The 13,351-nt window shown below is 44.1% G+C and overlaps 1 protein-coding gene and 1 pseudogene across 1 annotated transcript in view; one reads left to right on the top strand and one right to left on the bottom strand.

Moving 5' to 3' along the window:
- The window catches only part of Ccdc192 (coiled-coil domain containing 192), a 183,853-nt gene that overhangs the window by 119,873 nt on the left and 50,629 nt on the right, over nt 1–13,351 (top strand). The window contains exon 6 of the mRNA XM_057789268.1: nt 4,880–5,012. Within this exon, the coding sequence (XP_057645251.1) occupies nt 4,880–5,012 (133 nt within the window). The remainder of the gene's footprint in view (nt 1–4,879; nt 5,013–13,351) is intronic.
- LOC130887101 (U6 spliceosomal RNA) lies at nt 7,131–7,231 on the bottom strand (annotated as a pseudogene).

Raw genomic sequence — 13,351 nt, 5'->3', positions numbered from 1 at the left:
TCACCACACTGGAGGGCATGTTTGCAAGGAGGCATAAAAGAGTCTCTAAACATGGCTTGCGTGGGTTGGGAAGAACCATACACAGGGTACATAGTTGCTATCCCTAGACTTTGAGATGGTCTCCTGGGGCCCTGACGAGTAAAGACACACGAGAAGAGGCACTGTTGACTTTTAAGCCAAGCGCTACTATACTTTCACTGCTTTATGAACTGAGAAAGGACTGAGGGGAGAAATGTGGCTCTGCATTCAAATCCAATTCCGTCCTACACCCTCGGCAGTGAGTATGTTATTAGTGGTCAACTGTAGACAACATTTTCATCTTTGGGATGTAAGAAATGAAGGTGGGATGAGCCAGGCAGGTTTCAAACATGGGAAAAATATTCGTCGTCATAGAGACAAGGGTGTTGCCCTGGGAATATGGACTAGACCCTTAGAACACTCCTTAGCTCCTTTCACACAGGCAGCCACTGACTTTACCCCAGCATCAGGCCAACACTGGCTGAAGAGAGGATCAAGTGATTCACATGTCAGGGCATTTAAGTTAAATTTAGTCTATCCACAAGGAAATCAAGGCAACCATGCAGAAAATTATAAAGAGGAAAGTCTTACTTCCAAATAAGGACAGATTCATTTGTTATAAAGGATAAAAAAGACATCTTTTACAAAGATGTGGTCATATATGTTCGTGAAGGGCAAGCATGTGTCCTACATGTTTCAAGGGATAATGATAAAAACACATTACTGCAAACATAGAGTATGGTGCACATCTACACACCATGTCATTTGATCACCACAGTAGGGATGGAGCTTGTCAATGACATGTGGCCGCCCCAGTTCCTCATGACCATTAAGTGACAAGGCCCAGCTGCATAGTACGAGGCCTCGATTCACAGGATGTAGAAACACCCAGAAATCGACAATACCACTGACAGCTCTGTGTCAAAACTCCCCTATAAATAACTCCCCAGCTATTTCTTGACTTGTTATAAGGCAAGCCATTCAGCAATATGATGCAGATAAATATTTCCTTTTCAAAACATTGCACAAATGCATGATTTCCTCCCTCTTTCCAGCCTTTGGGAGAAATAGGAAAGCAGGAAAGTAATAGAGATTTAGCTCCAAGCAATAGAACCCTTCCTATCCTTTTGGTGATGACTAAAGAGAGTCCCTGGTTACTAGGGAGACCACAACAGACTCCATTAGATTCAAGTACAAAACTTGGGTTGCCTGGCTAGTGAATGCCAAGAAAAGCAAAGGAAAATATTATCATTGTTGAAATCATTTGATGTCCCTGACTAATAAAACACATTGGCAAACTGAATTTTTCAAACTGCCCAAAGGGCTTCGTTAAATCTATGAATTAGTAACACACGTTCTGTCTGGAGATGGAGAAAAAAAGGCAAGGATATTAAACTATTTTAAATACTGTCTAAATTAACCAAAACCTTACCACAGAAATCTAGGCAACCAATCTAGATTTTGTGTGTGTGTGTGTGTGTGACTGTTATTGTTCAATTTTTATTGTAAATTTAACTTCCCCTAACCTTTGTTTCTGCAGCTAATTAACAAAATTAATTTTTGGATCACATCATCCTCACACTCTAAAAGAAGCACAGGCCTTCTTAACCAATTTCTCACAAATAACCAGAATCGTCTTTAAAATGTCCCTGTGGACTCTAATAGCTCCCCAGGCTTCAGAGGCTGGGCTCTTCATATCTGCCCTGTGCCCTTTCTGTGAGTGGGAGGGGCCAGAGAGGGAAGGAACTGGGGGGTGAGCCAAACCCAGAAATACCTCTTGACCCAGCTTACAGAGTTACGGCGGGCCTGCCTGGGGATGTTCCTCCTGCCTCTACTTGATCATTCCCAGGGCGGCAGGTCCTCGCCAGGACCCATCCTATCTTATTATAGAGGCAGCTCTGATTGTTGGGGATGTTTTCTCATGTCCTGCCAAGACCTGCCTCCTCATGTTTTCTCCCCATTGTTCTTCATGGTATCTCTAGAACAGCACGGTTTGACTCAACTTCCTCTCCCCTCCAATAGTCCCTCCGATAGCTCGAGTCAACTGTCATGACTGCCCTTGGATACCGCTGTCTCCAAACAAAACAGCCTCAACTTCCCTATTAGGTCATAAGGCGAGCAGACAAATGTTACAATAATATGAAAAGGTTGACACGTAACTTCCAGAAGAGGAAAACAATATCGTCTTAAAGTTGTATGTCGTTAAAGTTAAATATTTTGAATGAATAGTTGAGGGGTTGGGGGCAGAGCTTAGAGGTGGATGCATTCTTAGTGCATTCAAGGATCTGAATTCAAACACCAAGAAATGAAACTAAAACCAAAGGGAATGGGGGAAGGTTGGAAGTCTGAGTTGCTATTGAGAGGCACTTGTCTACATCTTGGGTTCCTGCATTCTGCAGCCTTGTCAAAATATCAGTGTGACTTTTCTAACTGAGGAATATCATGTCAGCTCCTGGTTATAGTTCACCAACTCTCACACGTTCATTGCCTTTGTTTATGATTTTTGTTTATCTATAAGCAATGCCTACTTTAAGAAGAGTTTCTAGAAAAATACTTAACTTTAAACAGTTTTAACGTGGCTTAAGAAAGTGAATATAGACTATTAAGAATTTTCAGTGTTCACACATCTATAAAGGAAGTAAGATCTTGAATTTGAAGCCACCCTGAGATACACAACAAAGCCTTGTTTCAAAAAAGGAAAAGTTAAAAAAAAAAAAGCATCACGAGGAAAGTAAATTCTCAATTCTTAATTCATTCTCGATATCTTTATTAACTCCAAGCATGCAGAGGGACTGGAGCCTTGTCGCAGTGAACAAATCCAGAGCTCTCGCTCTGCCCCTCAGTGTGTCGCGTGTCTGTTTGTCTCGTGTCTGTTTCTCTCCCAGTTCATCACTCACTCTGCTGTTCTGCCCATGTCCGTGTGGCTGGCCCCATCGGCCCATCTTGTCCTCGGTGCTTTGCCACGTCCCTCTTTATTAGTGTTTCTTCTTCTTTTCCATTATTTCTCTTCTTTTCCCCTCTTGTTGGACATCTCTTCATCATCCCTACTTCTTCGTGTCCATTTTCTTCTGTCTCCAGCGTTCTAAGCTATAAAGGCACGGTGAAAACCCGAGTGGAGAATACTCTTGAGATAGCAACAGGGAAAGGAGCAAAAACCCAGTGCCCCCCCCCCCCACACACACCATTGCTGCGGGCCTGGGGTGGACAAGGTCTTTAGGGACGAACTGGCTCAAGCTAGGTCCTGAGAGGAGATAGCAATCTGCCTGACAATTTAACAACTGTGAGCACGTTTCCTGACACTCTCCCTGCTCAGCGCAGTCTCTTCCGGAACCAATCTGTTTCCCAAGGTGAATCATGAATGGTTTTAGTGACTGGACACTCAGAAGAAGGGGAGAAACTACAGGGCTGGACTGGTCTTGATTTCAGCAGCCAGCCAGCCCAGTGCAGTTTCTGATAATTAGGGAGTGTGTTGTAGTGAGACGAGGAAGGCTGCTGTGAAGTCAGGGTGCCTGGGCCCTGGACCGCCAAGGGCAAGCCCTCTCATATGCCAGCTCTCTGATTCCCTGGAGAAAGGCCCCTTTGCTACCTACCATTCCTTTCAGTTGTTCTTTTGCTTTTAGCCATCGTGATGCTGTTAGTTAAGGTTTTATGGTGTTCGCATCGTATGTTAAGTCTGAAAAGCAGTCCATCTCTGTTTTTGATTTCTCAAGTGATGGTCTCCTGTAGCTCCTCCAACCCACCTTTGATCTCTGATGTGTAGCTAAGAATAACCTTGACCCTGTTGCTGCCCCTCCCTTCATTTCCCAGGGATTGCTGGGGTTGCAGGCATGGGGGACCGTGCCAAGCTTGGTAATCTACTTTTGATTTTGCCTTTCCATGCTAGCTAGGGAACCCTTGCGTTCATGTGTCTGCTTTCCCACTGAGCTGCGCCCCTCTTTAGAACCTGAAACCTGTGCCTCTCTAACCCTGTGTTCGACTAGTTGAGGTCACTGGCGTTTTACACCAAGAGACTGACTCCCTGGCGCCTGAGTGCACACCCTTCAGAGGCCAGACAAGAGTAGGTTCTTTCCTGGTGAGCATTCCTTTCCCTATCTCAAGATTTGTGTCTGACAAGCACTGTTTTTTTGTTCATTCTCTGGGCTTCCTAATTATCAGCCACAAAGACTTGGCAAGGGGAGCTCTCCAGGGGGAAGGCAGCTACCCAAAAGCAACACGAACGTGCGAAAACGGCCCTTGTTCTAACAAACTGGCTCCAACTCTGCAGATGAGGCCACTTCTGACAAATCACATCCACCTTGAGATCCATAAAGGCTCGTTGTGAATCCTTCCGTTGTGGAAATACTTCCTGGTAGAGTTCCCAGAAAGGTGTAGACCTGATCATGCTCCCCCTCTACACAGGCCACAATAAGTATCTGCAAATGTCTACATTTCGGCTCTTCCTGGTAGCCACATGCATTCCAGAGTTTATTTGAATGCAGATAAAATTCAAATGTCAGAGGAGCGAAGACTCCTAATGAGGGCTCCGGTCATCTCTCATGAATCTGCTACAGGTTAGGATAGAAATCTGATACTCGGAGGCATTAGCGTCCTGGTAGTAAATGCTAAATGACAAACAGCATTTTTTCTAGTTGCCTTTTATTCAAGGCATCCAAACCACAGGTGCGTTATAGATCCAGATGAACCTCTCCCCCTCCAGAAAGTAAAGAGAGCTGTTGATGGAGAAAGTGGGCTCAGATGAAGGAAGTGTTTCCACTAATCAGGACTTCAGAAGCAATGCTTGCCCAGCCACCATTAATTCCTTTTATTTCTTTGATGCATCTGCCATCTCAAGTGACAGGAAATTCTTATTTTTTTTTCTAAGAAACTAAAGCACAAAAAGGCAGTGAAAAAGCTACAGACTGACTTGGCAATAGCTAAGCAAGAGGCTGCCATTACTGTCCTGGAACTCAATGAGAAGATAAAGATACTCTGTGAAGGAAGGCCTTGCCCTAGAGGTCAGTATCATTACTCCGTGACAAGCACACATTGGCTCCTCTTTCTGGGTGATGCGTGCAGATTGAATGGCAGCAAAACCAAATGCTAGGTCCTGTGCCTGGCAGCGTCCTGGCCTAGATGCTGGTCTGGCTCAGTTAGACAACACGTGAGCCCAGGATCTGTGAACTCCAGGCTGAATTTCCTTTGCCCTTTTGACAGAGCTAATGAATCAGCGGTTGCAGAAGGGATGTCTCTGTATGTGGAGAGCTGGGCTGACAAGCATTTGAGAAATGTCACTGGCTAAACTGGGTGGCAGAAAGGGAAGGGCAGAGCATGAGAAAGACAGGGCACTTCAAGGCCTTGGACTCTAGAGTAGGACTAGCAGTGCTGGTAGGCCAAGAGGGTACAAGGAATGAAGACATTCTTTTCTTGTCAGCCGACGAATAAAGCCAGAAACAACAGGGAATGGTACTTGGGAATGAAATCTTGGGTAATTTGGAACAGTCTTAACAGCTATATAGATGTGTGGGCGTATGTATATGTACAGGTTCATTTGACAGCCAAGAGTTGATATCAAGAGCTTTTCTCTATTGCTTCCCTCCTTGTTTTTTGAGACAAGGTCTCTCACTGAAACCAAAGTCACAGTTTAGCTACACTGAGTGGCCGGGCAAGTTGGAGGGGTTATAGAAATGTGTCACTTGGCTCAGCTTTTTATGTGGATGGTAAAGCTCCAAATTCAGGTCCTTCTACATTCACTGGTAAAGGGTTTTGTGGTGGTGATATCTGAAACGGGGGGAGTCTCATTACAAAGCCCAAGTTAGCTTTGAACTTTTGAGCCTTTAGATGCTATATAGGGGGCATGGACGACCATGCTTGGCTTTACATTGATTTAGAAAAAAAAAAAAATAGAACAACTACAGAAGCTATAAACACATCAGAGGGGGAGAAACAAAATAAAACCCCTCAAGTTGTCTTCACTGGAATAATTCAAGGAAAATATTCAATAGTATGTGCTAAGCTGTTTACCAAGAATTCAATGTATGTTTCTTCTCAGAACAACGGTCAAGTGTATAGCTAGATTCCAGTAGAGCAAAAGAAGATCAGAGATAGTGACTTAACTCAGCCCTGGGTTAGAAAGACGCAAGCAGTCGTGGGGAGGTAGCATGGTTTACTAAAGCAGGTGCACTTCTTGGCTTTGACAGACCAAGAACATTTTCTCACTGGTATACAGCTGCTCGTCCCTGACTCTGGATCTCAGGCTAAGCTCTGGTCTCCAGGGATCCTTATTTGCTGTGTGCTCTCCCTGCCAGGCCAGGAGCGTGTCATTGCTCTTACTCTGGCTTCCTCTCTTACTCATAATTAATGCTGGAAAAAGAGGAGCAGCTTGGGAACAAATGGAGAAGGAAGCAGTGGGTGACATGGCAGCTTCACAAAAGGGACACTCCCAGCATCCTCACTGCATGGTAAAGCTTTTGTTATGAATTTGGTTTTCTACTTTTTGGTTTTTCCAGACAGGATTTCTCTGTGTCCTGGAACTTGCCTTGTAGACCAGGCTGACCTTGAACTGAGAGACCTTACTACCTCTGCCTCACAAATGCTGGGATGAAAGGTGTGAACCACTACCACCTGGCTGGTTTCCAGTTTCAATTCTGAACATCGATTTCCCAGAATGCAACTGATATGTCAAAACATCACCTTGGAACACATGTCAAAGGACAACTACTTTCTTTTTCATCAAAATGGCATATAAAGAAGTCTTTTAAATTGCCTTTTGACCAACACAAATTCTTACAAAATCCTTTAGAGAATGTTGTCAGCTTAACAGTCTTTACTCGACATTGTCCCAGAGTTCCAATGGTCATGTAGAAGAAGCCATCAGTAATCGTAGAACACAGGAGGAATGGCTCCATCTCACTTGACAAAACATTGCCACCTTTAAGCTGCTTGGCAAAACCTATTGCCAAAGTGTTACTGTAAGCTGTCTACTTTCAAATCTTTCCATTTTGATTAAAATGGTACTTTGTGCCCTTTAGTAATAAATTGGGTTCTTGGATAGTTTATTTTTAATTATTTGTTTTTAATTAGCATTTAAGTTGTTAGACATCATGATGACATTTTCAAACAAAGCACGATTTTTTAAGAATGCGGGGTCTTTCATGAACTTTGCATATCATCCTCATTCAGGGGGCATGCTAATCTTCCATGGACAGTTCCAGTTTTCGTCTGCATGCTTCTGCAGTGAGTGCCTCTTGGATACTCCAATAGGTCAAAATTTTAATAATATTGAAGGGAAGGGAATAAAAAGGTAACCCTTTTTATCTGATACACTGATAAAAAATAAATAAAGATTTAGCAGCCATTGTAAGCCTATTGTGGTCGGGCAAGTTGCTTGTCTTATTTGGTGAGGAAACCGAATCACTGGACTGTCTCCGACTCTTTTTGTTAGATTGATTTATTGTATTTATGTGAATGTGTGTGAGGCTGTATGAATGTTGTATGTACCACATATCTTTGGGAACCTGCAGGTGCCTGATCCCCTGGAACTGGAGTTTTAGGCTGTTGTGAGCTGCCATATGGGTGCTCGAAACCAAATCTGATCAAACCCAGGTTTCCTGGAAGCTCAGTAAATGCTCTTAACCTCTGAGCCAACTCTCTACTCCTTCTTAAGTCAATATTTGCATGTTCTAACTCATCAGTCAGTACCTACTGCGAAGCCTTACCCTGAACTCCACAGTCTAAGAGAAGAATTGTCAAGTTCATGGTGGTCCCAGACTAATATTACTTGGCATTCCCAAACACCTGGTCACCTTGCCACGCCTCTAAATCTCTTCAACATTATGTGAAAGGATATCCAGGAACTTTTAATGCACAATGGCTTATATGTAAGAAATTAATTCTCTCTCTGTCTCTCTCTGTCTCTGTCTCTGTCTCTCTCCCCCCCCACACACACATATGCACACACATATTTTTAGAATCACACTACTATGTCCTCCCCAGTTTTCTTGGGGTCTTTTTTTGTAAAATGTTTATTTGGGGTTTTCAGACCAAGTGGCAGATGCCCCGGGCATAAGAGCTTAAGGAGAAAGGATGACCTGTGATTCTTGGAAACAAATCAAGAAAGAGAAGAGTATTAGCTAATGAAGTGGAGTCTCAGTACCCTCAGGGCACCCTTTATCATTCATCTCTGCTTCTTTCTGCACCCGGTCTTCTGGGTCTTAAGTTAGATGTCAGTAGAGGGTAGAAGCTGACTGTAAGCAGTGAGAAGATGCGCTTATCCCCTCTGATAAGAAGAACACAAACATTTACCTAGCAGTTCTAGTTGAGGAGAAGGCTATCTGGCCTCAGTTGGGACACCCCTCGCTGATATCCCTGTATGGCCTGGGCTGCGGGATGATGGTTGAATAAGCTTAGGTCAGGCACCTTCCACTAGGTAGCAGGGTAGAGGAAAAGCAAGTGGGGAGAGGAAGAATTCTCTGCCTGGCTGCTGTCCCTGGAAAGCTTAGAGCTGGATGTAAGGAGGGGCTATCCCTTACTGGAGTGGAGAAAGATAGCCCAGTATCAACGCACTATCAGCCAGTGGTCAAGTTAAAATAGAATGAAATACTTAGTGAGTCATCAATCCCTGGGACATTTATACTTTAAAAGTAGATTTAAAAAAAAAAATCAATGAGCAGAAGGCCTTTATGGTCCAAGAAAAACTATCCAAATGTATTTCAGACCCCTTTAGAGATGTAGCAAACAGTTTGGGGAAAGGCATCCCCTTCCAGCCTCTGTCAGTGATGGGGTGACCACCCTCAACAGTGGCCTGCTTTTGATAACAATCCCCACTGATGGAAGGGAAAGCGTTGGTTGTAACAGTTCATGTCAGTGGACTACCACGGCACGACTTCTCAGTTAGAAACAAACCCATCCTTACAAGCCTAACAGATTAATGGACTATTTCCAAATAAAACAGACATCTCCACTATCCAAATAACGCCATTTCTCCCCTTGTTTGCTTTTTTTTTTCTAAGCAACCAGGTCACCTTTTGGACCTTCTGATCAGGGAATGTCCCAGAATATTAGGAATATCTTAAGCATATTTATGCTTGACTTGAGAAAACAGTGAGACACCAAACTGTTTTTCTTCATACACAGGAGTTCAGCTGATAATAAAACACCCTTGCTTGAGAGAGAGAGAGAGAGAGAGAGAGAGAGAGAGAGAGAGAGAGAGAGAGAGAAAGAGAGAGAGCCTACTCCAGAGGGCTTCTCACAGCCCTAGTCTTTGCTGGTTTTATTTTGTGCACATAGTCACAACCCAAGAAAATTCCTTCTGTCGTTTCCAGAGCCTGCTCCTGAAGTGCTTACAGCTTTGTTGTCTGTCAGTAGAGCCGGAGTCCCAGTGTGCTAGGTTTTTCAAAGTCTGAGGGAGTCTACTCTTTAAATCGCAGTGTGTGGGAATCGAGCCTTCTTCCCTCTTTGCCTTAGGAAGACAGAAGGATTACTCACTGGTGAAGGAGGGTCAATGTGATGAAAATATCTGACAAGACAACTTTTGAGAAAGTTTTGTTTCAGCTCTCAGTCTCCAAAGACTCAGCCCCATTTGGTACCTTGGTTTTTGAGCCTTTGGTGGAAACATCACGGTGGCAGAATCATGTCTCACGGCTGTTCACTGGATGGCGGACAGGAAGCAAAGCAAAGAAGGGAGTGGCCAGGCCAAGTCAGCCCTCAAAATCACTCTCAGTGACCTAGTTTTTCAAACCAGGCCCCTTCCTTCTACAGTTCCACTTCCCTCTAACGGTCTGTTCCAACTGGATTGCAGCCATGGGTTAAACCATTGATTCAGTTAGCACCCTCATATCTAGCCCTCCCTGGAAACGCATGTAGGTGTGAGCTTTACCAGTTTTCACCTAAGTTACTTTGCAAAACACCTTTCCCACCCAATCCTGTTGCTGATTGGATGCAGTTACTTGATGTCATATAAGGTTTCTCTCTTTAACCAGAACGTGTATTTTTAAGCTTACTTCCTAAAAGGGATATACTCCTTTGTTTTTGTTGTATTTTAATTTTTAATTAATTTTTGTTATGATGTACTACTTGCCTGGATCTGCCCCTCAAGTGAGAATTGTGTCAACTCTTAAGCCATCTTTTAACTTTACTCCCATTTAAAGGACCTTCTTACCAGGTGGTGGTGGTGCCTGTCTTTAATCCTTCGGGAGGCAGGGTCAGGCAGATCTCTGTGAGTTCGAGGCCAGTCTGGTCTACAGTGTTCCAAGATAGCCAGGGCTACCCAGAGAAACCCTGTCTCAACAAACAAAACAAAAACAAACAACAACAAAGAAACCAAACCAACAAACAGAAGGACATTCTCTAGGTGACGTTGCTATATCCCAGTGCAGATGTTGCCAGGATTCAGTATCTGCCTAAAGGCAGCCACATTTGGGGGTGAGGATTTGTAATAGAAGTAGCATTTCAGTTTCTAACACTGGACAAATTACCTTATGGCTTTTGAAAGTCAAACTGCTGCTTTTCTTTCTATGTCCTTCGGGAAGCGGAGAGAAGTTGCTTTGCCACCACCCCAGAACTAAGTGGAAAGTGTTTGAAGGGGAATCGTTTACCCCAAGTGCTTCAAACTGAACTTCCTCTCCAGCGTTCCTCTGTCTTTTGCAAACATCTTCCAGATCAAAGCTCCTGTTGCAAGTGGGAGTGACAGAACTAGGGATTAGCAGATGAAGAAAATGTCCCAAGCCTAGATATGGCCATTCCCCAATACAGTTTATACGTTAGGCCCCTGTAAAATGATTATTATGCTTCATTATAATCTGTTGGTTTAACTTCAATTATAGCCAAACAAATAGCAATTTAAAAACCACCTCCAAGGTATAATAACTACCAACCCTACCAAGTCTACAAGTATATCCCAAAGAAAGAACATTGGGCATAAAGTAAATCTTAACCTGGTAGAATTAAGAGCATTTAGAAAGAGGTCATTTTAAACACACTGGACTGAGCTCCACTTGAGTAACTGCCCGGTGTGTAGAGATTTGGAGCAACGGCACTCTATCCTCCTCCACACCTTTTCCAAAAGCTGTTGTTCCCCGTACCAGAAAACAAGGGCTTGACTAGAAGCCTTACAGACAACCTTCTTTCTGAACACAGGATCCTATCTTACCAGTCTACCTAGAGTTGCGCAAAACGTGACCAGGCCAACCTTGGGATCTCACTGTGTAAACCATTCGCAAATCTTTCAAGAAGCATTGCTGAACACCTGTGTCATTAGATGGCAAGGGACTCGCTCTAAAAGCTACTGAGGATAGTTAGGCAGCCTACATCCCTAGTGACCACATAGGATGTCTTTATCTTGACAAAATAATAATAAAAAAAAAAAAGACTTTAGGGAAAGCAAAAGATGACGATTTCTCTCCCAGAATGTATCAGTCCCCCACACACTTGCCACAGAATTTTCTCAGACAGTAGCTCCTCTGAAATGGGGTCCTTTGTATGTAGAGAAGTAAAATTTAGCACTGGACAGCAGAAAATTTGAGAAAGCAGAGATACAATAACGTCCAGCAAGTGCTTCCCAATACAGGCTTTTCAGGGGTTTAATATGTGCCTCACAGAAACAAGGTTCATTTAGATACTGTCTGATAGGCTGTCTCCTCTGTCCACTAAACTCATCTCCAAACAGACCCATTGAGTCCCAAAGCCAAAGCCTTCTCATTGGTTTTGAAAATCTCCAGGAGATTTAGCACTGCCCCCAGGGTTCCCTTGAAGCTGAGCGATCCATTGCACAAGATCCCAAGAAACAATCGTTGCTCCACCAGCTAAATATTGCAGCACAAATTAAAGTTAGTGTTCCTTTTCAAAATGATGCTCCAGAGACCTCCAGGCCTAAAAAGCGCCGACCTATAAACTAGGTATAGATCAAGATTTTATTGGCTGCAAGTGACAGAAACGGAAATAAAATCAGTTGGAGCAGGAAACAAATTTTCAGCCACCAAAGCAAGCTTGGAGGCTGAGCCAAGGGCCTGGGAACTGCTCAGCAGTTCCTCTGTGGGTGTTGGCCCCATCTATGGCAGGCATAGGCTAGAAACAGGTTCCCAAGTGGTCCTGGCTCACTGTCTGTGTTCACCATCTGCTGTTTCATCCTGAGCTGAACAGCTTTCCCCTCCGTTCTCTAACAGAGTATGGTTCCTCTTGAGGGACCTCTCTCCTATCCTGTTCTCCATAGTTCTGTGAGACTGGCAGGCAAGGTGTCTCTTCCCTTGTGGAGAGCTCGCGTGTAGGTTAGCCAGTCACACTTGCTTTTCCTAGGACCTGGAATCTTGAGCTCAGTTGACAGAAAAACACCAGAGGTAATTCCTCTGGAAGTTGGCCCCTGGCCTCTGAGAAGATTGTCTAAGGGTTTTCGGTACCTGTGTCTCATCTGCGGCTCCAAAGCTCTTTGCCTTCACCGAGGGTTCCCTTCAGTTCTAGCTATCATACATGCCGATCTAAACGGATACTCTCAATTTTCCTAAAGACAGTGAGCATTGGATTGTGATGCTTGTAACCAAAAAGCCTTACTTTGTATCCTTTTCTAGGGAACCCGGTTTCTTTTGAGAGTCTGTATTGAAATGTCCGGGAGGAAATTGACAACACTTTAAACTGCACTGATGTTCCTTGGATCAATTACTGTGGCCGAGGCAACAGGCTGTTGTTGCAGTTGGCACCTGAGCCTTGCACCAGAGGGCAAGGGCCAGGGAAGGGAGTCAGATAAAGAGGGGGAGGGCAGCCTTCCGGTCTGAAGAGAAGCGCATCTGTCATGTCCCCTATGCTTTCCTTTAGTTAAATCTCATAAAAGGAGGGAGGAGAGCCACTCACTGTCCTGTCAGGAAGAAACACCTCGTCTTCTCTTTCTGCTTATCAGTTTCATTGCTGTTTATCTAGGCTCTTCCTCTATGAACATTCTGGAAATCTATTTCTTTTCCTAATGAACAAAAGGTAAGAAGATCCACTCCGAAGCTCTCGGTTGGGGGCTGGTATTTGTAGCTACACCCGCTGTGGGAATTCGGTGATGTCAAGGTCCCCTCCGTCCTTTGTTTGTGAGACTAATTTTGGAAGTACAGCATCATCAGGAAACAGTGCTCCCTTCCTTCTGTCTATCCCTGAGGAATGTTTTATTTCCTTTTTCTTCCTTTTTTTTTTAAAGTCTCTTGGGTTCTATATTCAGAGAGGTTGGATGAAAGGGCAAGCATTAGCTAAATGTCAGACAAGGCACGTGGGAATGGGAATGGGACCGTGATCTCTTGCAGAGGCTTCCAACTTCACTGTGGTCCCTGCTGTGCTGTGCGCAGTGCTGGGGAAGGCTGTTGCTGCTGCTGCTGCTGCTGCTGCTGCT

The sequence above is a fragment of the Chionomys nivalis genome, chromosome 14 (assembly GCF_950005125.1).
Source record: "Chionomys nivalis chromosome 14, mChiNiv1.1, whole genome shotgun sequence".
In the NCBI taxonomy this organism is placed as follows: domain Eukaryota; kingdom Metazoa; phylum Chordata; class Mammalia; order Rodentia; family Cricetidae; genus Chionomys; species Chionomys nivalis.
The sequence above is the reverse complement of the archived record's forward strand: the minus strand, read 5'-3'. Positions and strand labels throughout refer to the sequence as shown.